Here is a 21,712-nt window from a genome sequence, read left to right on the forward strand (position 1 = left end):
ACACCTGACCAGCACGTCGCCTTGATGCCTCATATAATGCATCACATTCCTGTCTCTCTTTTTATACGTGTCCTTTTAGTCATTCATTCCTCTCATAAAGGTGGTTCCGAACCGTGTTCCGAACCAGCATTACTATCAGATCTCCACTAAGTAAGTTATCTATAAAGGTCTCTGCAGGATTTGGTTATTCGTGACTGTGGTATATGGTTTGTTATATGAGCCTCCCATAAGGAACCTGTGTACGCAGTAGTATGCTATCTATTTGGCTCTGCAAATGATGATGCTTGAATCAGGCTGGCAGTGCAGACGACAGGTTAATGAGTAGTGAAAGCATAGTCTGCACACTTGATATCTGACATTCCAGCCACGTAATTTACTAGGCTGGAATGTTGTTCTCTGTAGGTGTGTGTGTGTGTGTGTGTGTGTGTGTGTGTAGAGGTGGCTGAGAACTCCGTGCACTCATGTTTATGATTGTGTTCGTGTGAGCGCACTTCTTTGCTTCGATGCAATAATTGGTATGTGTGTATATGAAAGCACTATATGAATACTACCATCTATTTCAATAAAAATGTAAAATACAGAGTGAATTACAAATTAAAGCAAAAAATCCACATCAGACCTATTATAGTACATGGCGGGTGTCCCTCCGCTCGTCAAAGATATACGTATCCTAGCACAGTTGCAAGCAGTGAAATAGAAAGAACTTTCAAAACTACACAACCCGCCACTGAGATAAGCAGTGAGCCGCTTCACTCTTTGGCGTCCGCTATACCACCGGGCGTGATGGCGAAGGTGGCTTCATTCTCAGGCAGCTCCGGACTGTCATAGATCTTGGCAATTCGAGTCTCGCCACGCCCTTTGCGGAGCGAGACGCGGGTGGTGGAGGCGTGGGCGAGGATATGACCGCCTATAGGCTTCTTAGGGTCTGCCTGGAAGGACATAGCGGCTCCGGGGTCTGCTGTCATCTGGTTGGTGATGTAGATGGACACGTTATACTCCTCGCTTACTTTCTGCAGGCGGGACAGGTACTGGGCGAGTCGCTGCTGTCGGTCCGCCAGCTCGCCGCGGCCGCTGAAGTCCACGCGGAATAGTGCCATGATGGAGTCGATGATGAGGAGCTTGAAGATGCCTGGCTCCTCGTGGAATTGCGCCGCCACGTGGTCCAGAATCTCGAACTGGTGCTCCGAAGTGAAGGCACGGGTGTAGAGCACGTTTTCCAGCACTGCCTCCTGTTCCAGGTTGAAGCGGTCGGCGATGGCTCGCAGTCGGTCAGGACGGAAGGTGTTCTCTGTGTCAATGAAGATTACCTGCGAGACAAGAGGACGGTGGTGAGGCCTTGCTGAAGATATGACAGTCATTTCTGGCTATAAGTGAAAGACGAGAAATTAGGGAAGACTGAGGGGGAAAATGTGGGAGAAAAATGTAGAAGAGTAAGTAGTGATGGACATTGTGAGAAAAGAACTGGATGACAATGAATAAAGTTGGGAGAAACAGAAAGCAGAGACGAAGAAAATGACAGGCAAAGACATCGGAGGAGAAACAGAAGGAATAGATATATTATTGCAATGCAGCATATCCTTTCAGTATACCTTTCCCCCGGAGTAGGTGCCCGCCTCGTTGGGGATCTGGGCGGTGACGCAGAGGGTGTGAGCCAGCTGTGTCTTGCCCGTGCGGAACTCCCCAAACACCTCCGTGATGGCCATGCTCTCAATGCCGCCCCCCAGCAGACTGTCCAGCTCGGCAGACCCCGTGCTGACGCGAAACACATGCCGCCGTCGCTCGCACATCACCAGCGCTGTTACGAACCCATCGCCACCACTCACCTTGGCCGCTACCTGCCGTGCGAGGAGACCATGTTAGAAAGAGCGGTTGAGAATGCTTTAGTGATTAACTAAAAATTGTTTCCATAACGGTGACTTTCTTAATATAGCAAGAAATATAATAATAATAATGATAATAATAATAATATAATAATAATAATAATAATGTAAATCAGTATACCATATAAACACAAGACAAAGGTATACAACACACCTCTTTGATCTTGTCCACCTTTGCCTCGGACAGTCCCTTGATGGCACAGAGGCGGCGGCGGGTCGTCATCTGCACGCCTCGCACAGTGCAAATCCCGGCGCTCTTCAGCTTCTTGATGTCCGCTGCGTTGATACCATGGGTCTGCAGTTCGTCTATGTCCGTGAAGAAGCTCATTTCCTCCTCCTCCTCCTCCACCTGCATGTCTAGCGCCTGGTCCTGCATTTTTTGGTTGGGTATTGGAGGGAGAGAAGAGAGAGAGGGTCAGTCTAGCTCATGTTCAGCTATCGCGCTCGTCTGATGGGAAATCGCGGGTACCTTTCATTATTTGAATTTTTCTTTTTTTTATTAAATGTATTGCTGTTCTCATTCAATTTCGTGTGTTTGTAAATAATGAGTTGTTATTTTATATTCGGGGTTATTTTTGGTGTTACATTAAATTTATGTTAATTGATTGTGAGAGGATGAATGGAATGTCTATTTTTCTTAATTTCAGTTATTTTGTGGAATATAGTATTATTTTTAATTCGTTCCATGTGCATATTGAAAATGTATTTCCGTTCTATATTTGGGTTTTATTGTAATGAAGAAATTTAGTAATATTGAACATAGATAGTTAAAGGAATATCATTTTGAATTCTATTTAAAGGAATGTCATTTTATCTATTTATCTATTCATTAAAATTTTGATAAAGCAAATGTGTATAAGAAAAATCGATTGACATTCACTATTTGATACCCATCGTTATTTTTTAAAAAGTTGTATTGCACGCCCCACAGTAGCCTATCTCTCTCTCTCTCTCTCTCTCTCTCTCTCTCTCTCTCTCTCTCTCTCTCTCTCTCTCTCTCTCTCTCTCTCTCAGTTGTGAACTTGTGTGTGTGTGTGTGTGTGTGTGTGTTGCCTTGTATGGGACTGTTGGCCTGGTATATAGATACATAGAAAATATAAATAAATAAATAAATAAGTAAATAAATCCGAAAAAAAGAAAGCTTTATACGAAACACAGCAATCTGGGAAATGCGTGAATAATAATAATAATAATAATAATAATAATAATAATAATAATAATAATAATAATAACAAAATAAAAAGAAAATGGAAAACAGACGGAGATTTGGAAGAGTCGAGAGAAACCTAGACTGAACGGAACAAAGGACGAAGCTGAGGTGAGTGTTACGCTAAGAACTCGTGAATAAGTGTGTGAAAGAGCTTGTGCTTCAGTGAGGAGAGAGAGAGAGCACTGGGTCATATATGAATGGGTGGTTGGGCGAATAATTCCGTGGATGGACAGCTGGATGCGTGACTGGATGGGTGAAAAAATGGGTAGATGGATGGGTGAGTGGGTATTAGCATGAGTGGGTGGATGAATTAGTGTATGGATGGATATTTAGATGGGTAGATAGATGGGTGAGTGGCTGGATCCCTGGGTGTTTGGGTGATAGGGTGTGTGGATGATGTCTGATGTTTGGTGTAGGTGTTGGTGGATGCATGGGGTGGCTGGGTGGATGAGTATGAATGAGTAGGTTGGTGGAGTTAGTGGACAATGGATGGGAAAGTGGATGGATTAGTGGGTGGTTGTGGATGGGTAAGTTAACGTGCAGAGGTAGGGTGGATGGGTTAGTAGGTGGATGTATGGTGAGTCTGAGTGGGATGATGGATGACACCAAACGTCCTGAGGCCTATTTACACTCAGGCCTATTTGTCTTGAGGATCATTTGAACTGAGGCTTATAATCAGAGTACCATTCACCCAATTAGCAAGTGACTGTAAACCACACACACACACAACAACAACAAATAATAATAATAATAATAAAAATAATAATAATAATAATAATAATAATAATGTCAACCCCACACAACATATGCACATCCATTTCCCCCTTCTTTGCAAAACTAATTCGTTAATGCCTACATGCCCCCCTCCCCCCACACTTTCATTCTTCGTTTTCTTTGAGGAGGGTATCTGTTTAGTTAGTGAGAGTGGCGTAAGTGTGAAATATTGGCTATGTTTTGTTGTTATTCTTTTGTAAATAACGCACCGTGTTGTTTAATGTAAAAGTAGCTTTCCCAAGAGCGTACTTCTGTATACATCAATGAATCAAACAGTCAAGCAATTCAAAGCTAAGTTTCTCTACTGAATAACAAAAAGTAAAATTTATCATTACGTTTTTGATAGATAATAACATAATCGCACCCTTAGAAGAGAAAATAGTTAAAATTCAGGCATGAGATTAAATTAAGGAACTCAGTTAAATCACAACCAAAGCAAAATTTATTTACTGAATAATAATAACAATAAATTACCATTACGTTTTATACAAATAATAACATAAATACACCTTTAAAGTAAAAATAAAATGAGAGACCAGGTAAAATTTTTGAGACACAACTAAACCACAATCAAAGCTAAATTTCTCTATTAAATAATAACAAATCGAATTTATCATAACGTTTTTAACAAATAAGAACACAGCAGCGCCTTTAGAAGAGAAAATAGTTAAAATTAGGGACGGCTTCCCACCGGCCATGATAGCCCGTCTGGAGTTGTTTACTGAGTGTAGGCGTGGGAAAGGTTACTATGCTTACGCCATTTCACCCGTATTACTAACTCCCCCTTGGCCCAGACAGTGTCCAGGAGAGTCAGTGCACCTCGCAGGGATGGCAGAGTGAGTAAATAAAGGGTCAGAAGGGCAAGAAGAAGTGTGGTGGACTGATTTGTAACGGGCGTATGCTGGGTTGTCTGACATTTGGGTGTTGTGATAAGTGCGTTTTCTGTTGTTACTTAATTTGTTTTGGTATGCTAGGAGTGTTTTTGTAGTGGCTTTCCAGTGTTGGTATGAATATTATGTATGTTTTTTTTTTTTTCCTAACCGTGAATATTGAAATAACTTTTTTTTTTCTCCAGCCGTTGCTAAGTTAGGTTTGGTTTGAATTCATTCAGTGCATTAATTTAACTACTAATCCATTCATTGTGCATTATTATAAAAAAAAAAAAAACTTATTTTTGCCCAGAAATAAATCGTCAAACTGGAAATTAGTAGGGTGGGATTATCCCCGTGAAATTCCTTACCCTTATTACCCAGATTATTTTATTGTCAGCCGAGCAAGCTGCATTATCAGTTGAACGACTCTGATAGTAGTAAGGTTTAAGTTTCTGTACGACTTTTTTTCTATTTCATCATTTTTTGTGTATATATATAGTTATAATTGAGTTTTTTTGTATTTGTAACAGTAATAACTTGTAATTACTTATAATTATGAAGTATTTGATGCCAGGAAGCCAAGATACCAGCAGAACTTTGTGTGATGAGCAGCATTGATGGATGTGACATGGGACAGTAGGTGTGGTGCTCAAGAATTGGCTGCTTGCTTCACGTGTTAGCAGTGTGACGAGGCAACTTTTTTCTTTACCTGCATCAAAACAAGACCCATAATGGTTTTGTCATTGAAGCAGCACCTCATATGAAAGATGGAGCTAATTTTCTGTGTAACCGCATCTAGGCAAGACATGTAGAAGAAATAGTATTGTCTGAGGTAGTGTCTCAGATATAAGTATGGAACAATTATCAAGCTTGTCAGCCAGCAGTGGTTGTCGAAATTAAGGTAAAGACAAACTTACTTAATTATTTTCATGGTTCTCAGGCTTGAAGAGGAGCTGATTGGTGAGGATCTTGATTATGAGTATGACTTGGATGAAGAGGAGGAAGAGGCGCTGCTGGCAGGAGAAGATCCATCACAAGAGGTCAGTTTTGGCTCATCTCCATCTCCTTTTGTGTTAATGTAGCAGAAGTATGAATAGACTTGAAATTTGCTGCTAATGAAAAACTTCCATCTAAGTTAATATGATTGTGACGAGATACTGATGAGATTATACGCTAAGAATGTATGGTTATTGTGTTGAATGCATCTGATTGGAGGTAATGACACTTAGTCTTAATGCTTTGTTATTTTAAAGTTTTCTTGTATGGTTAACAATTGAAAATGCAAGTAGAACAGGTGTTTCTAAAAGCATTTCCTCTCTAAATGTAGGGAGCTGTTGATGACATAATTGAGTTGGGAGTGGAAGATGATTTTGACGAGGATGATGGTGGTCAGATGGGCCACACCAAGAGTGTCCATAGCAGACTGCAGCCTGCCGAGTCAGTGTTTGAAGAGGACCTGGAGCATCAGTATGAGGATTCATCACTAAGTAAGCCATTATAGCAATTATATTCACATTTATCTAACTTTCATCCACAGGAACATTACCATTCTTGTTTAGAGTTGTTAGCCTTGACTTATTTTTCCAGTTGCTTTTTTTTTTTTTTTTAGAGTGGCATTAGATTTGAGAAAGAACAAATATCCAATCAGTGCCCGTCCTCTTTATGCACTTCACACATTTTCCTTCTCTTATTAGGCAATGTTCAAGTGGAAACCCAGAATATTGTTGAGGAAGAGGAGGAGGAGGAGGAAGAAGAGGAGGAGGATGACGAGGAAGGGAGGAGCCGTGACAGATTCAAGAGTGAACGCTCCAAGATCTCCCTCACCAGCACCACAGTGGAACGCATCATCCCAGAGTCCCTTGGTGAGTGCTGGTTTAGTGAACTCTCAGAAAGGTCATTTTTTTGGGATTTAACATGTATATCTAAAATAGAAGTCGGCCAAAGAAGAAGGCAGCTTGAATGAAAGTTTACAGACATTTTGATGACTTCTTTCTCCCTCAGATGAAGTTCAGGTGAAGAAACACGACTTGGTGGACAACAGAAGAGGTCATGGTGGACGAGGAGGGTTTGGTCGGGATCGGGGCCGAGGCTGGGGTGGTGGTGGCGGAAACTGGGGTCGGGGAATGAACAGAGGGTGTAATGGCCCTCCACCGAGAGGAGGAATGTTACACCAGCCTCCCCTGTCACGCTTCCAGCCTCCCCGACCCATGCAGGTTTGTCATGAAGTGGGATTTCATATCTAGTTTTGCACATCATCAGGATTCCAGAACTATTGCTGACTTAATTGCCTTTTTATGTAAGAGGGCAACAAAAAGGAAAAAAAGGTCCACTGAAGTACCAGGCCCAAAAGAAAGATCAGAAGATCATTTGAAACTGGAGGATGTAATAAATGTGCGAGTGGTTTAGTTAATTAAACAGTTAACTACTCAAAGGATTACTGATTCCCTTGTAATGTCTTCAGAGTACATATAAAAGTGATGTTTTCCTTTTAGTATTGTAATGCTGTGTAGCCCTCAGCTGTGCCACATGGCCACGATGTTGCAGCACTTGTTTTATCTAATCAAGTAACCATCTCCCATTTTTGCTATTCACAATTCAATCAAATTCCAGATCCCAACATGGGAGCCGCTCATGTATGCTGCCCAGATGCAGATGTCCAAGACAGGGTTGCCCATGAATCGCAATGGGCCCCCAGGGATGGGTCGTCCTCCACTCCCCATGGTGTCCCTGGCTAACTCCCTCATCCAGCGGCCCCCACCACTCATGAGCCACAATCCAGGCTTCCCCAGACTGCAGATCAGGAATAGTTCTCAGGTTAGTCTTGCTAGAAATGTTATGAGATGAAAGGATTTTTGTTTTACCAGTGAATGTGTTAGGGTTTAGTATGATGGGCCACAAGACTGTCCCTTTCCACTGGGGGCCAATGGAGCTGAGTATTACTGTGTGGTGCCGCATCTGGGCCACCTGTGTGTAATTGTCAGCCTGATATATAGATAGATAGAGTGAATATATTATCTAAAGCTGTAAGTTTAATTTTCTTGAATATGAAGGGGTATCTTTTTCTGCATGAAGTGGGGTATTTGTTAGAATGGTGATATTTTCTAATTTTCAGTGAAGGTTATATCAAACTATTTTGGTTTATGTCCCCCAGTGGAGTACAGGCGTGCTTCCCTTGGGGGCCGGAGCAATACTGAACCAGTTTGTGCAGCAGTCCCAGCCCATGCCTCGTGATGACCTGCGCAACTCCCTCAAGAGACACAATGAGCCGCCCAATATTTCTCCACCAAAGCAGATGAGAGTTGGCCAGCCACCTCCTTCCATGAACAACCAACAAGCCATGGCTGTAAGTTTGCTTCTGGAGACTCTAGCATTATGTTCTTGTTGTAAAGCACTTTTGTTTGAACAGTGATATATTGTGTTGGGATATGAATGTATTTTGTGTTTGTATTTGTGTGGTGGTGCAGAGGAAGAAGCTGAACAATGCCATGAACCGTCAGCGTGGCGGCCCCGTCAAGAAGAGCCCCATCAGCTCCAGGCTTTCAATGCCCCCTGCTAACACCAACCCCAACCTGACCACCATCAAGACTGTGGACATTGGCCAGATGAACAAACAGGGACAGGACAGCAGACCTCAGCAGAACCAAGGAAACAATCAGTCACAGAATCAACAAGGCAATCAGTTCAATAGGGGTAACCAGCAGCAGCAGAAACAGCAACAGAAGCAGCAGCAACCACAGCAAAATCAGCAGCAGGAACAGAAGCAGAAGGAACAGGAACAAAAAGAACAAGATAACAGACAGCAAGGGACACCAACAAAAGAGTCACCAAAGTCAACAGACAAAAATGCACCTGAGGTACTTGGCTCAGTTTTCATTTGAAAGAATTTTAGAATTCTTAGCAGTTTTAAGCCCTTCCCATTATAATGTGGATATTTGTGTAAAATGTAGAATTACCTTCCTTTATTGTCTGTGTTATAGGTAACGAATTGAATGAGATTTTGACATTTCAGGAAATGATCATTGATGATCCTGAGTATCATAAAAAGCTGTTACGTCAGAAGCAGTTAAGGGAGCAGGTGTTAGCCAAGAAGGAAGCTCGTCGAAAGGCTGCAGCTGTCATAAAGGCAAGTGAAATTGCAACAAGGAAGGCACGACAGGAGATGGAAAACAAGAAATCTGACGGCCCAAAGCCTGGAGACCAGCAGGCGCCACCAGCTCACCCGCCCCCACACCAGGAGCAGCAGCAGGCAAAGCAGCACCAGCCACTGCCTGGGAGAGGACCAAAAGGTTGGTTTAAGGCACAGAGTAAAGAAATATTGCAAGATGAGTGTGTAAAGAGAGGCATGTTTGGTATAGATAAAACCAAGGCATACAAGGCAAAATGTGAGTGCTTACTTGTCATTGTGTTTGTAGGTTTATGCACATAGATGTCTTGTGTCAGCTACTCTCCCTCTACAGGGGGATGCCAGTTTGGTACAGAAGTTTTGTTTGATAAGGTTTGGTTCGACAAGGTTTTATTGTAAGTTTTAAAAGGATTTAAAGGGAAGAAATAAAAGTTTGTGAATGATCATTTGAAAGATTAAAGTGGTGACCCTTTGCTCAGTTTAAGAGTATCTGTGGTTTTAGGAAGCTTTGGGCTTAGTTACTGTTAATGAATATATTGCTATGTTATTTTGATGATCTTGATTTACATATTGGAATTGGCTTATTCAAGCATGTAAATGTGAAGAAAAGTCCTTTTAACTTCTGAAATGGGGATGTTGAGATGAGCATCCTTCATTACTTTAGAACAATACTATGTGTGTATGAAGGGACATGAATGTACATTCTAAAACATAACTCCTTTGAACTTCTGAAGGGCCAGGAGGACCAGGCCTAGAACACCCACACCACCCAGCTGGTAACTCTGGCCTGTCACAGAGCCCTACACGGCAGCCATTCAACAGGCAGCGAGGCAGTGCAAACTCCAATCGAGGAAGGGGTGGTCTGCACCACAACCAGCCACGTTTCCCTCGTGATTCTGGACACCCAGACCATCCTCACAACCACCACGATCACCGTCGACCTCCTCGTGAAGAGCCAGGCTTCCCACTGAGGTCACCTGTCCCTCTCTTTACTGAACCCCCACCCCCAAGAGGCACTGATCCAAACTTCCTGCAGGACGGGCCCCGGCAGCTCTTTGGACCGCAGCACCAGCCTGGTGGACGCCAGCCCCACCATGGCCCACCCCAAGATGAGCCTCCACACCAGCAGAGGCCTCTGCCTCATCTCCTGCCCCCAACACACCACCCACCTCCTCCATTGCCACATCCAAATCACCCACCTCCCCACACACAGCACCCACCACCACACCACCCTCAGTCATCGCCATCACCTTCCTCACACCATCCCCACAATCAACCACCTCCACATCACCATCACCGCATTGAAACTGTCCATCATCAACCTCCTCCACTTCCTCCACCTCATCACCACCACTCCAACCTCTCACAGCCACCTCCCCTGCCTCACCATGCCCCCCTGCCCAACACCTCCCGCCCACCTCAGGGCCCACACACGTCTCCTCCGCCAGACTTCCCACCTCACAGAGATCACCACCCTCACCACCACCAGAACCAGTACCCACCTCAGCCAGACACATTTCCCCCACGGGTGCCCCCACCATCCCTGCCCCACAGCAAGGAGAGCCGCCACCATGACTACGGGTCTGAGGGACGGTATGGGGAACCCCCACCATGGGAAGGCCGCCAGCAGGGTTATAAGGACTATGAAGACAGCTACAGGGAGCCTTATGAAGACGATTACTATCATAAGGATCACCACTATGACAGCCAGGGGTACCAGGACCACTATAGACACAGTGATGACTCGTATGAAGACCCTGACCAGCGTTACAGGGAAGAGTACCAGAAGCATCGCCAGCAGCACCAGCACCAGCACCAGCATCAGCATCACCAACAGCAGGAGGAATACCCAGAGGAACACTACCACCGTGAGGAGTACAACAACAGCAATTACAGGGAGGAAAAGTACCAGGAGGCCCCAGACTATGAGCAGCCAAAGAGACCGAGGGATGTTAAGAGTCGCCTTGGTGGTCGCCTGGATGTGCCTCAGAATCCACACAATCTCCAGGTAAGGAAATCATTGTACATTAATTTTACATGATCTTTTCCAAGTCTCATATTCACACTTGCTTGGATGTGTTACTGTTCCCATCATGTATTGATACTTTAATAACACTAGATACATTGTGTTGCAGTAAGTCAGTTATGCTCTCACCACAGGTCAAGGTAGTGCAGACTTCAGGACAAGATCAGGAGGCCCCACAACCTCAACAAGAGGGCCAAAAGATTCAAACAGTGCAGCGCCAGAAGACAGCAGTGTCCCGTAAATTTCGCAGAATCACTCGCAGGAGTCCACATGGAGAGATTGTATCAATTACCCGGGTAAGCAGCCTTGGGTGATTTACCAGTTTCCCTTTACATATTTACTCTTTTTTATGTAATTTTATTTCTAGTAACATAGTTGCTTTGAGTTTTAGAACATAAGAACATAAAAAATAAGGGAAGCTGCAAGAAGCCGTCAGACCTACACGTGGCATTCCCTGTACGAATCATACCTACCTATTTCCATCTATTATCACAATCGATAAATCTGTCTAATCTTCTGTTAAAGCTCCTCCTAAAGCTCTTAAAGTTTTATGAAGACACTGTCTCATTTTCTTATCTGCTTCAGAGTTTTATTCACATATTTTAATGTTATAGATTCCAGTTGACGAAGACGGAAACCAGATTGGACCACAGATTACTGAATACGAAGCAAGTGAGTCGGGTGCAGATAAGCCTGACAGTACAGCATCAGTATCACAGTTTCCACAGGTAATATTATGTTACTTGTCAGAAACTTTGTTGGTGGGGTCATATCTTGTGTGATGCCTTGTCTGGGTTACCACCTTTTAAGGGAGATCTTTGTCTAGAAGATAGATATATAAATAGGGACCATCCACCATCAACTGCCCTTTTTCAGTTGGGCAAGAAATTCATGTTTTCATACATCTCAGTGTTGAGGAATAATTGAAAATTCGCAGTAAATCTTGCAGCATTGGCAAGTTCGTGGTCACATGCATCAATTTAATTCCTATAAAATTTTTGTTTCAGTCGCGTGTTTCTGTTGTTAAAAATTTGCGCCAAATTGTGAGGAAAGTACCAGTAGCTCGTCAGCAGCAGCAGCAGCAACAGCAGCAACAACAACAACAGCAGGTTAAATTACGAGAAATTTCGCAAATGGACCAATCAGGCGGGCAGCAGCAGCCAACACAGCAAGTGAAAATTGTGAAGAGAACAGTTTTATCCTCTGGGGAAACACCATCACAGGTAGGAGTTATGAGCATCTCACCTTGCATGCATGAAAGTGATGCACATTGGTATCTTGTGAAAAGAAATAAAAGATGACATACAGATGAGAAACTTGTCAGCTGCCTTTTTTTTTTTATAGACATGAAGGGCATAATAATAATGATTGGGCTTCCACTTATTGTTGAATCTGAATTTCATCCCAGTGCTTACTCTCAGACAAGCAGCACAGGTCGCCGTATTGTGACCAGCACTACCAGCAGCGGGGGACGAGGCGGCACCGTACGCATGGGCAGTGGGATCCGCAGGGTAGTGACAGCAGGACCAACCACCTCAACCAACCAGGATCTGCCCACCGTCCAGCTGTGTGACCTTCCTTCTAATCTCACTCTGTCAGACATTAACCAAATGGTGGCTGATGCAGGGGTAGGGCAGCCCGTGGTGAGTAGTATTGGCTCACTGCTTTTGTCATCTGTCTCTGAATGGTTGGTGAGTTGTGAATTGTGCAAGTGTGCCAGCTTTACTGTTCTTCATATCACGGGTGTAGGATTTTTACTGTATCTTAACGCTTGTGTAAATGATGGTCGGTTTTTTATCCCACGCTACAAGTGCTGCAGTCAAATAAAGGGTGACTAGGTTTGATTCACAGTTTAAAGTTTCATGTAGTACTCTCACAACCACATGGCTTGTAACAATGACACGTTACAGTAGTGCATGTCTGCAGAGTATGGCACATGGCTGCTCAGTTTAAGCTTCTTGTATATCTTCATTGTGTACATTAGGAATTTCTTTCTTCTCTTTTCAGAGTGTTGACTATATTCCAGGCTCTCGTGAGTGCATGTTGAGATTTCAAGTAGCAGAAGTTGCTGCTAAATTCTCTCAAAAAATTAATCGGAGGATGGTAAATATGTCCTTCATTAGAGCCAGTGCAATTCTGTAAGTATTACCAAGTTTGTGTACATTACTGCTAGGAAGAACCTCAGTATTCAGCTTTTTTTGTAGGTCTGTTCTTTTACTTCCCTGAGGAATGATTGAATGGGGTTCATTAACAGTTTCACACTATAGATTACTAAAGATAAGTCATATTCTTTCACAGAGGGTCATAGATGAGATTATATATATATATATATATATATATATATATATATATATATATATATATATATATATATATATATATATATATATATATATTTGTCATTGTCACATATTCTTGCAATTATCAGTGTTCTTCATGTTCATCATACATTTGGGTGTGGGTGTGTTTGTTTGAAGTGTGGAGTGTGTTGTGTTAGATTGGTGTATGATGTGAGAACTAGGCCAAGTTGTAAGAAAGACTGTATTTTTAGATGTTACAAAGCTGAATTTTGGTTTCATTTTATGTCTTTCAACATTCAGCATTTACATTTTTAGTTAATATTTTCAACATTGAAAATTTAGTGTAAGTAATTGTGATAATGTAGACGAGAATTAGGAATCACATCATAAGTTTGGCACGAAATAGTAATCCCATTGGGTGGTATCAGTAATGTACATGCACGTGGCACTGTTTATGGTTAGTAATCCGAGAGTGTAAGATCTGGCCTGTGTTACATTTTGTGTTATGAATACTCGGCAACATTCTTACAAAGTCTGAAATCACGTCAACACACCGGGAATCTGCCCCACCTCTGCAATGGATCAACACCGCCACCACCACCACCACCACCACTACCACCAGGAAATTTGCAATGGGTTAATTTCTAGTGCAAAAGAAAAGAATTGTATGCCATACACTGTGTTGTATTGTTGACTTAAGATTTATCTGACTGTGTAATGAGTTAGCCATGATATTGTTACCACGTACAGTGTTAGTGGACTGTGCACAAACCTTAATGCACAGTTATTGGAGTTATTGTGGCATTGATTTGTTATGAACCTTACTTTTGAGGTTCAGGTTTCTGAGAAGAGAACCTGAAAGGAACCTGAATGAAAACTACCTTCTATGAGTTTTGTTCATAACATTTCCAGTCTTTGTGTGTGTGTGCAGTGGTGCACCACACTGCACTGAAGGTGCCACATCCTTGTTGGTGAGGGGTGGCTTGTACCAGGCTGTTGGTGGTGGTGTAGCTTGTATTGTTCTGCAAATTATATACTGCAGTGGATAGTCAAGAACTTATGTAATTTGCAAATCAATAAGCTATAGATCATGCCAGACTGAGTACACATTATCTGTGGAAACTGTCTATAAAATAGTGAGAGAAGGAAGGCAATTATGTTTAACTGTATGAATAATCATGAAACACTGTGTGATTCCTGTTTCATGACACAGTGTGCTAGCTGTTGCTGCTGTGTTACCCTCATGCCAGTGTGTATGAGGGTCATAGACATCCATGCTGTCACTGGCTATTCATGCCATGTTTTGTCATTAATTTTATAATATATAATTTACTATACTTATGTTTGCTTGTCTCATGTTGATGAAGATTAGTTTCATAATTGATTCCATTAATAATCTTAAAGTGTGTGATTTGCAGTAACACAGTCAATATCTAAAGTCTTTATATTATGATGACCTTTATCATAGATTGTTAGACAATACTGATACATACTGTTGCTGCAAAAAACAAAACTGAACAAGCTTGAGATTTTCAAGTAATTGGATGCATTAGCATCTCTTAAAGTAAAGAATATATATTTGTGTAATGATCTGTTTAATGTCATGATGAGTCAGGATTATCAAATTGATAACTAGTTGACATTCATGTAGACCTGTTGGTGTGCCATTAAAAACACACTTGCAGCCACTTGTTTTGAAGCCCTTCTGTACTAGGCATTAGGCAGGCTTAGCATAGGAATGGGAAAACACCTCTACTACTGAAATTATTAAAAAAAAAAAAATGAAGGCCTTAGAATTTGGCATGAATTCTGCACATTCATAGATAATGTAGTTTTGCGTAAGACACACAACTTGTACATTTTCGTAAACATAATGATCTCAGCTTGCTAGTGTCTTTGTTTTGTTTTTTTCTTTTTTTTTTTCTTTCTTTTTTCTTTTTTTTCTTTTCTGAAATATTTTCATAGTTCAAGAAAAATACATTATGTTGGTATTTGTAATTGAAAAGCAATTCTGAAGATAATCAGATTTTTTAATTGTAATGTAAGGGAACCACAGCTATGTTCCTTAGTGAACAAGTGTAACCGTGACATCTCTGTGAGATGACAGCAACCTCAGTGATCATATCACTGTCCGATGTAGACCTGTTGTATAGGTCATGATAAAAAGGAAAAATACTTACAGATCCTTGGATTGCATCAAGCATACCATTAATTATAGCTTGGTGTTGTACAAAGTTAAGGAAAGTTTGTTTTGGGATTGTTGGATCACATACTCGGATTGTGAATGTATTATAGACTTGTACATAGCCTCTTGAACCAGTGCTCAATGTATGTACAGTGCAGATTGCTTGTGTGGAGGATTGGATTGTGCATTGACGTCATTCACAAGTTTTGAATAAAGTCATGTGGATTCAGTCACACTCCCCACACAGTGCAAGTCTTCTTTATTGAGGTATTGGCATTAGAAATTTTTTTGTCATCATCATATTTTATTTATTCATTTATTTATTAATTTATTCATTTGTTTATTTATTTTTTAAGCTTGTTCAAAACCCTACTTTTCAGTTTTGTAATGTCTGTAGTGAGACTCTGTAACTAACTTTTTTTTAGGACACTGCAGGAGGAAAAAAGTGCAGTGCAATAATTTGTTGGTGTAAGTTTACTGCACAGAGGAGTGTACCAATAAGGAAACAGTGTCTTAATGTTTACTGCACCCTAGGCAACACTCCAAGAACACTTGCCACTTTGGCTCATGCTCAGATTACTATGATGCTTTTTAAATACAGTCACTCATAGTTTCTTTAATATACAGACAACACTTTCTCAGTGAAAGTGTCAGCTTCTGATCTTTCAGGTTTTGTTTATGTTTTATTTTGAATGGTGATGAGTCTGCTTTATATATCTTAACTGTCAACCAGAGCTTGGTCATTTTTGTCACCTTGTTTATTTAACACCAGCTTTTGGTTAAGTTTGGTGAAGATAGTGGCTTATCTCAGTATTACTTGCTTGGTAGGAAGGAGACAGACAACCTAACTTTGTGACAAAGGCCAGTGTGCTTTGTAGCTCCGCCTCACCTCAAGGCCTTGGAAGACAATATCACCACAGATTACCATTTTGGAACAGTTTTAATGTGATTTCTGAGTGACACCTTATCATGCTGTGGGCACCATAACTGAATAGTTAGTACTTGGATCTCACCCAAATTTTACTAGGTTGAAATCTACATTAGCAGTGTATGTCCAGTTCCTCTACACTGAGACGTCAGGGACAGAACCAGGGAAAATTCCTGTGGCTGTCTTATGGACACTGCAGGCCTGGCAGTGCAATGCAGTGTGCTATAATGTGGAGGAGAATCATAACTTTTGCAGCCTGAACTGAATGCAGTTTTATTAAACATATATTTATAAGCTCCATGCTCTGTGGAGTTTCATATCCTTTCTACATGAAATAGACATTAACATTTTATTAGTAACTTGTATAGTCTGTACTTCAATCAGTTAAAACTGAAGATTAGCTCACTGCAGTGTTGTAGATTTCTTCTTTTCATTGATGTCATTTTGTTTTGTCTTGCTCTGAGTTCTGCATGGTTTAGCAACATTAAGCTCCACAAGCCTTCCTACCAGAATTCCCTTAAATAGAACATGCCCATCATTGTAGAAGCTGAAGTTTTCTTTCAAAACTTGAATATTCTGACAGCTTTTATACCCGTATAATGAACACGTTTCTGGGAACAAGGTAATTTTAGATCAGCAGCATCTCTTAATTCTTTATTTTTTCCCCAAGTTCTTCAGTATCCCTCTGCAGAATACCTGGGATGTCTTTCTATGGAGTGTGTCTAAAGGAAAGGTTCTACATTATATACTGGGCTGTATTATCATGTATATATTCCATTAATGAGAAACCTCTACTGTAAAAGATCTGTGTTCTCAGCATATACTATGCACCAGTTGCTACACCTTGTACATTGGTTCACTCTTCAGCAGTAAGATGTCAGGACAGCACCAGTCAGGGACCAACGTGATCAACACTTCTTTAGCCTTCACAGTCCCTTCATCATGCTTTCCCTTCTACTTCTCATCTCCTTCCCTCCACCTGAATCTTATCTCATTTATGAACTATTTCATTAACTTTACCTCCTTCTCTTTCAGTCCACTGTATTAGCTTCCTACCCTGGGCTTTATTTCTTACAATCTGCCAACCTTGTTCATTCCTCTCATATTTCTCTCTCCACAATTATTTGTTGATCCATCTTTTTAGAATATGCATCTTACCATTCTTTTGCTTCCCATATCAAAACTGATGTGTCTAAGTTTTTAGATGGTGTTGGCTATGAGGTAGTTTTTTTTGTGCTCCACTTAAGAGAATCCCTTCATCTTGCATCATTATCTTTCCTGCTTAACTCTGTCTCATCAGCTTTGTGGTAAAACATCTTTTATCTTCTGTTTTTATTATTTTTTCTGACTTGCAGCACACACACATTGCTACAATCCCCAGCTCACTCACATCCTCTTCTGAATTATATTTAAGAATGGCCTTTTTTGCCTTTAAGTACATAAAATCCATTAATTTCTATTGAAATTGCACTTAATACTCTAATATTCAAGTCCACTCTCCTACAAGTATTTTCAATCCTTCAGTCATCCCATTCCTGGCATGCGTTATTTTCTCAATCCCAGCACTCCTAAAATGCTCTCAGGAAATGAGCTCCAAACAAAATCAAACCATATTTTTTTAACCTGTTCTCATTCATCACATCCAAGTGGTAGACGGGTAACAGCACGTCTCTGACTCGGACATGCATGATTAAATGAGCTTTGATCCACCACTTTTGTATCCCTGCTGTAACTGCCCACTAACAGTTCCTTGTATCTTTTGTCACTTGTCCTGCTGTTATATCTATACACCTTACCACTGTTCCTTTCCTTTCTTCACTTTCATGACCTTCCTCTCTTCAGAGGTGACTCCAGCACCTTTTTATTAACTGAAATTATGTCCCTTCTATACCACAAAATGTCTTATACAATATTCAATTCCTTCATGCCTTCTGTTGTGTCAGATAATTCTTAATTGGCTCAGTGGTTTCATCAATTAGTAATTCATTTAAACTTATTTGGGTAATACAGCAAAGAAAGAGAAACCTGCAGCTCATGTCTTTTAGGTCACACTAGATCTACACATGGATTTGTCATGCTTAGAGTTTAGGTCACACTAGTTTACACACAAATGTCACACTTAGAGTTCAGGCTACTCTAGATTTACCCACAGATATGTCATGCCTAGAGTGTACCCTTGACTCACCCCACCACCCAGTTTTTTCCTTGTATTATGACAGATTTTTTCCCACTTCCAATCTTTCCATAGAGCGTTGAACAGTGTATCCTGGCCAACGCACACAGAAGGTATTTGTGTATAAGGAATCAAAGAATGCAAAACAAGTTGTGATACAATTGAAGCACTCAGTTGTGTATTTGCCAAACCTTTGTATTCGTCACCAAGATGAAGTGTTGTCTCTACGAAAACTTGAGGGTTTTTTGATAGGGTTGCTGGTGTTCATGAGAGTGAGGATTTGTTCAGTTGTCAGCAACAGATTGGTGTGCTGACTTGGTGTGAATGGTCACCTTTTGTACCATGTTGTGAGGTGCTGTGGTTGCTCTGCTCTGTGAGGTCTGATGATGGCTGTGACTGAGGATTTGTTGGCTCGCAGTGTTCTCAGTTTTGTATTGTCTCGTCTTCGTGTCTGCTACATGAGGGATGAATTTTTAAGCTGCTTATAGTTTCTCTTCATGTTATGTACTTGTGTGACATTTTGCTGAATCCAAGCTTTGCAGTCAAATTCATTATGTAGTGTTGTTTGTAAGGCCCTAGGAAAACCCTCACTGTTACCCTGCTATTGTTGACCATCCTATGAGCATACCTCCCACTCAAGTATTTGGTTAGCCAGGCAGCATGAGAAACTCTTCTTACAACTGGGCACTCTAAAGAAAATAGACTAGCCAGGCTTCCCTACAAGCAGGTGACTCAATTGTCTCAATTGTTCATATCACCTTGATTTGTATCCCTTAGGCTAATTTTTTTTACTGTGTGAGGTCCAGACAACTTTTGTACCTTACAAGTCTTAGTTTATACTTCCAAGACTTTTGTACCTTGCAAGCAAGTCTTACATTATGCATTGCAAGACTGGCTTTGTATCACATGAGGCTCACCATGTACCTGACAAAGGATATCTTATATTTTATAAGCCCTTACTAGTATCACAAGATTTACATGTACCTTTGCATGGCTCATGATGTACTTGTAAGACCTAGCTTACACTTACATGTATGATGTAGGTTTAATGTTTCACCATGCCTCGCAAAACCCATTTTCCTCCTTATAAAGCATATCTTTAAAGCTTATGTCATACTTGTTTGATGTATGCAGGATCTTGCAAGACCCACATGTATGTTGAGAGGCTTGGAGTGTATCTGCAAGGTACAGGTTATAACTTTACAAGGCTTGTAAATACTTGGAAGAGAGTATTTGCCTGCAGAACTTGTTCCTTGGAGGAATTGCCTTGGCTGAGGCAAAGTTTTCTCTTACAAGTGTAACAGAATGACATGTAGCCCACACTGCTGCTTTTGCCACAGTCACAGTGGAAACAGCACCTGATGGGTAATATGTTGACACCATTGAGATTATTCTTTGTATTTGTAAAGTGGCAACTGTGAGCAGAACAGACTCTTGCCTGAAGATCATGGTGCTGAATTCTGCCACAAGGTCACTTCTTTTATTAGATTTATATCTCCTTTATAAAAGGTGTGTGTATAAGTGTGTGTGTGTGTGTGTGTGTGTGTGTGTGTGTGTGTGTGTGTGTGTGTGTTTACTTAGTTGTATTTATGTAGTTGTGACACACAGGAAAAGAGTGATGTTGATAGTGTTCCATCTTCTTACCTGCTTTTATCAAACTTGGCTTCAGATTCTTGAACATTTCCTGCATGGATCACTTCTGCATCAAGTTTGTCCCAGATTTCTCTGCTTCTATATAGAAAGTTTTATATCTCGTGCATGTTGTCCAACTTTTTCTGTGATCTTACGTTTCCGAGTCGCACACAAGCATATCTCCCGAAGTCTTTCCTCGTACAGTGAATCACCCAGGCTGGTGATCATCTTTGTTGCTGTTGTTCATTTTTGTTCAATTTACTGTATATCTCCTATTGTTTGACAGTTCACTGTCATCTCTGGTATCACCCAATTCCCTCACAAACAGATCTCCCTAACTATTTTTTTGTACAGTGAGTTACCCAGTCTAGTGATCATCTTTGTTGCTGCTCTTCATTCTTGTTCAATTTACTCTATATCTCCTCTTGCTCAGTGATTGTGCCACTGCTGCATATTCAAGCCTTGGATGAGTCACTGATACATTCAGTTTCCTCCAGATATTTAAGCGCCATTCATACATTTCTTAAAAGGTTGTATGCTTCTCGGGTGATCCTGTTTGTGTATCCCTGTGTTACTCAATTCTTTCAACCTTGATTTTCCGTATTGATCATTGTTTTTTTGTTTTTTTCTCTCTCTCTCTCTCTTTCTCTCTCTCTCTCTCTCTCTTTCCATTGAAGTGTGTGTGTGTGTGGGGCGGTGTGTGTGTGGGGTGTGTGTGTGCACACGTGCATGCGTGCACATGCATGTGTGACCTTGAGAGATAGATACAATGAGCAGGAATGACTTGTAGATTTCACAAAACCTGCTCAGACTTGCCTTTATATATATCTTGTAATATTCACCCAACATTTATTACAAGATGTGGATTTAGGGAAAGTTCTTATTCTGCGGAAGATAACACAGTGTGTATGTGCGTGTAGCCTGTGTTTAGGGACTTGGTGGTTGTCCGTCTTACTTTGCCTGAGTACTCAATCCCTTAAACCCCTTGCACAGGTAGAGATCCTGTTTACATGTACTCTGTGTCTTGAGAATAATGGTACTTGTCTGGATATCCCTACTAGCCTCACCACTTGTATGTGTGTCAATGATTTGTGTCCAGTTGAACCATGTATACCTATTGAGTTTACTTACACTTTTCCCTTTGTCCTGTGTATGACTGGGTAATATTAGTAAGCAGAATATTAACACACACAGGCAGGGCTGCTAGGGACACCATAAAGGTTGTATTGCTATCTTCTAAAGCTGCTGGCCAAGTAACACAATGACAAAGCTGCTAGGGACACTGAAAAGATTGTATCCCCATCTCGTAACCCTGCTAGCCAAACCCAACCCAGGAGAGCGCTAACGTAGGCGATGTTTGTAATGAACGAGGGGTGTGGATGTGACTCAGGCAGGCAGCTTGTGGGAATGAGAGCCGTCCAGGACACTGAAGTCTGCAGATGTGACCCACAACACCTGACTTGTTGGAAGCACCTGCATCCAGTTACAAGTCTGTGCTGGGGCATCTGTACCTGTGTGGGCCTCTTGTGCCTGTCTGGTCCTTGGCAAGAAGGTACCTGGTGAACATTTTGACTTGACTGGTCTTCATGCATCTCTTGAACTTCCTGGA

At 41.4% G+C, this 21,712-nt stretch overlaps 3 protein-coding genes across 7 annotated transcripts in view; 2 read left to right on the plus strand and 1 right to left on the minus strand.

Annotated features, from left to right (window-relative positions):
- Positions 1-541: 541 nt before the first annotated feature.
- On the minus strand, positions 542-2,352 carry LOC135115960 (meiotic recombination protein DMC1/LIM15 homolog). 2 transcript variants are annotated; one of them, XM_064033120.1, is made up of 3 exons: positions 2,031-2,352; positions 1,590-1,831; positions 542-1,307 (listed from the first exon to the last, which is right to left on the minus strand). In XM_064033120.1, exons 1-3 carry the CDS (start codon positions 2,254-2,256, stop codon positions 750-752), a joined length of 1,026 nt encoding a protein of 341 aa, XP_063889190.1. In that variant the 5' UTR covers positions 2,257-2,352; the 3' UTR covers positions 542-749. The 2 variants fall into 2 exon arrangements, with proteins under 2 accessions (XP_063889190.1, XP_063889189.1); XM_064033119.1 differs by having other exon boundaries at positions 1,590-1,835; positions 2,035-2,350.
- A 2,199-nt stretch (positions 2,353-4,551) lies between these two features.
- On the plus strand, positions 4,552-14,869 carry LOC135115955 (RNA-binding protein 33-like). 3 transcript variants are annotated; one of them, XR_010276118.1, is made up of 15 exons: positions 4,552-4,700; positions 5,677-5,776; positions 6,064-6,223; positions 6,431-6,598; positions 6,738-6,949; positions 7,347-7,550; positions 7,888-8,079; positions 8,201-8,590; positions 8,746-9,022; positions 9,594-10,867; positions 11,020-11,181; positions 11,500-11,613; positions 11,893-12,108; positions 12,294-12,528; positions 12,893-13,034. XR_010276118.1 is itself a non-coding variant. In XM_064033107.1 (15 exons), the coding sequence occupies exons 1-15, from the start codon at positions 4,561-4,563 to the stop codon at positions 13,025-13,027; spliced, it is 3,966 nt and encodes a 1,321-aa protein (XP_063889177.1). In that variant the 5' UTR covers positions 4,552-4,560; the 3' UTR covers positions 13,028-14,869. The 3 variants fall into 3 exon arrangements, 2 of the variants coding, with proteins under 2 accessions (XP_063889177.1, XP_063889178.1); XM_064033107.1 differs by having other exon boundaries at positions 12,307-12,528; positions 12,893-14,869; XM_064033108.1 differs by having other exon boundaries at positions 8,234-8,590; positions 12,307-12,528; positions 12,893-14,869.
- Positions 14,870-15,008: 139 nt separating this feature from the next.
- Positions 15,009-21,712, plus strand: part of LOC135115959 (2-amino-3-ketobutyrate coenzyme A ligase, mitochondrial-like) — a 15,251-nt gene continuing 8,547 nt past the window's right edge. For both annotated transcript variants that reach the window (XM_064033117.1, XM_064033118.1), the window contains exon 1: positions 15,009-21,712. This exon is cut by the window's right edge and continues 15 nt beyond it. The gene's annotated coding sequence lies outside the window, so the exon portion shown is untranslated.

Source organism: Scylla paramamosain, chromosome 30 (genome assembly GCF_035594125.1).
Source record: "Scylla paramamosain isolate STU-SP2022 chromosome 30, ASM3559412v1, whole genome shotgun sequence".
Taxonomy (NCBI): Eukaryota; Metazoa; Arthropoda; class Malacostraca; order Decapoda; family Portunidae; genus Scylla; species Scylla paramamosain.

What these genes read in the sequence shown, in the direction of transcription:
- LOC135115960 (XM_064033120.1), bottom strand. Translation starts at nt 2,256, where the DNA reads ATGCAGGACCAGGCGCTAGACATGCAGGTGGAGGAGGAGGAGGAGGAA. An exon ending in GGACAAGATCAAAGAGGTGT is followed by an intron (nt 1,832 to 2,030) that starts GTTGTATACCTT and finishes CACGGCAGGTAG; the next exon opens with CGGCCAAGGTGAGTGGTGGC. An exon ending in GCACCTACTCCGGGGGAAAG is followed by an intron (nt 1,308 to 1,589) that starts GTATACTGAAAG and finishes CTTGTCTCGCAG; the next exon opens with GTAATCTTCATTGACACAGA.
- LOC135115955 (XM_064033107.1), top strand. Translation starts at nt 4,561, where the DNA reads ATGATAGCCCGTCTGGAGTTGTTTACTGAGTGTAGGCGTGGGAAAGGT. An exon ending in GAGAAGATCCATCACAAGAG is followed by an intron (nt 5,777 to 6,063) that starts GTCAGTTTTGGC and finishes CTCTAAATGTAG; the next exon opens with GGAGCTGTTGATGACATAAT. An exon ending in CAGACAAAAATGCACCTGAG is followed by an intron (nt 8,591 to 8,745) that starts GTACTTGGCTCA and finishes TTGACATTTCAG; the next exon opens with GAAATGATCATTGATGATCC.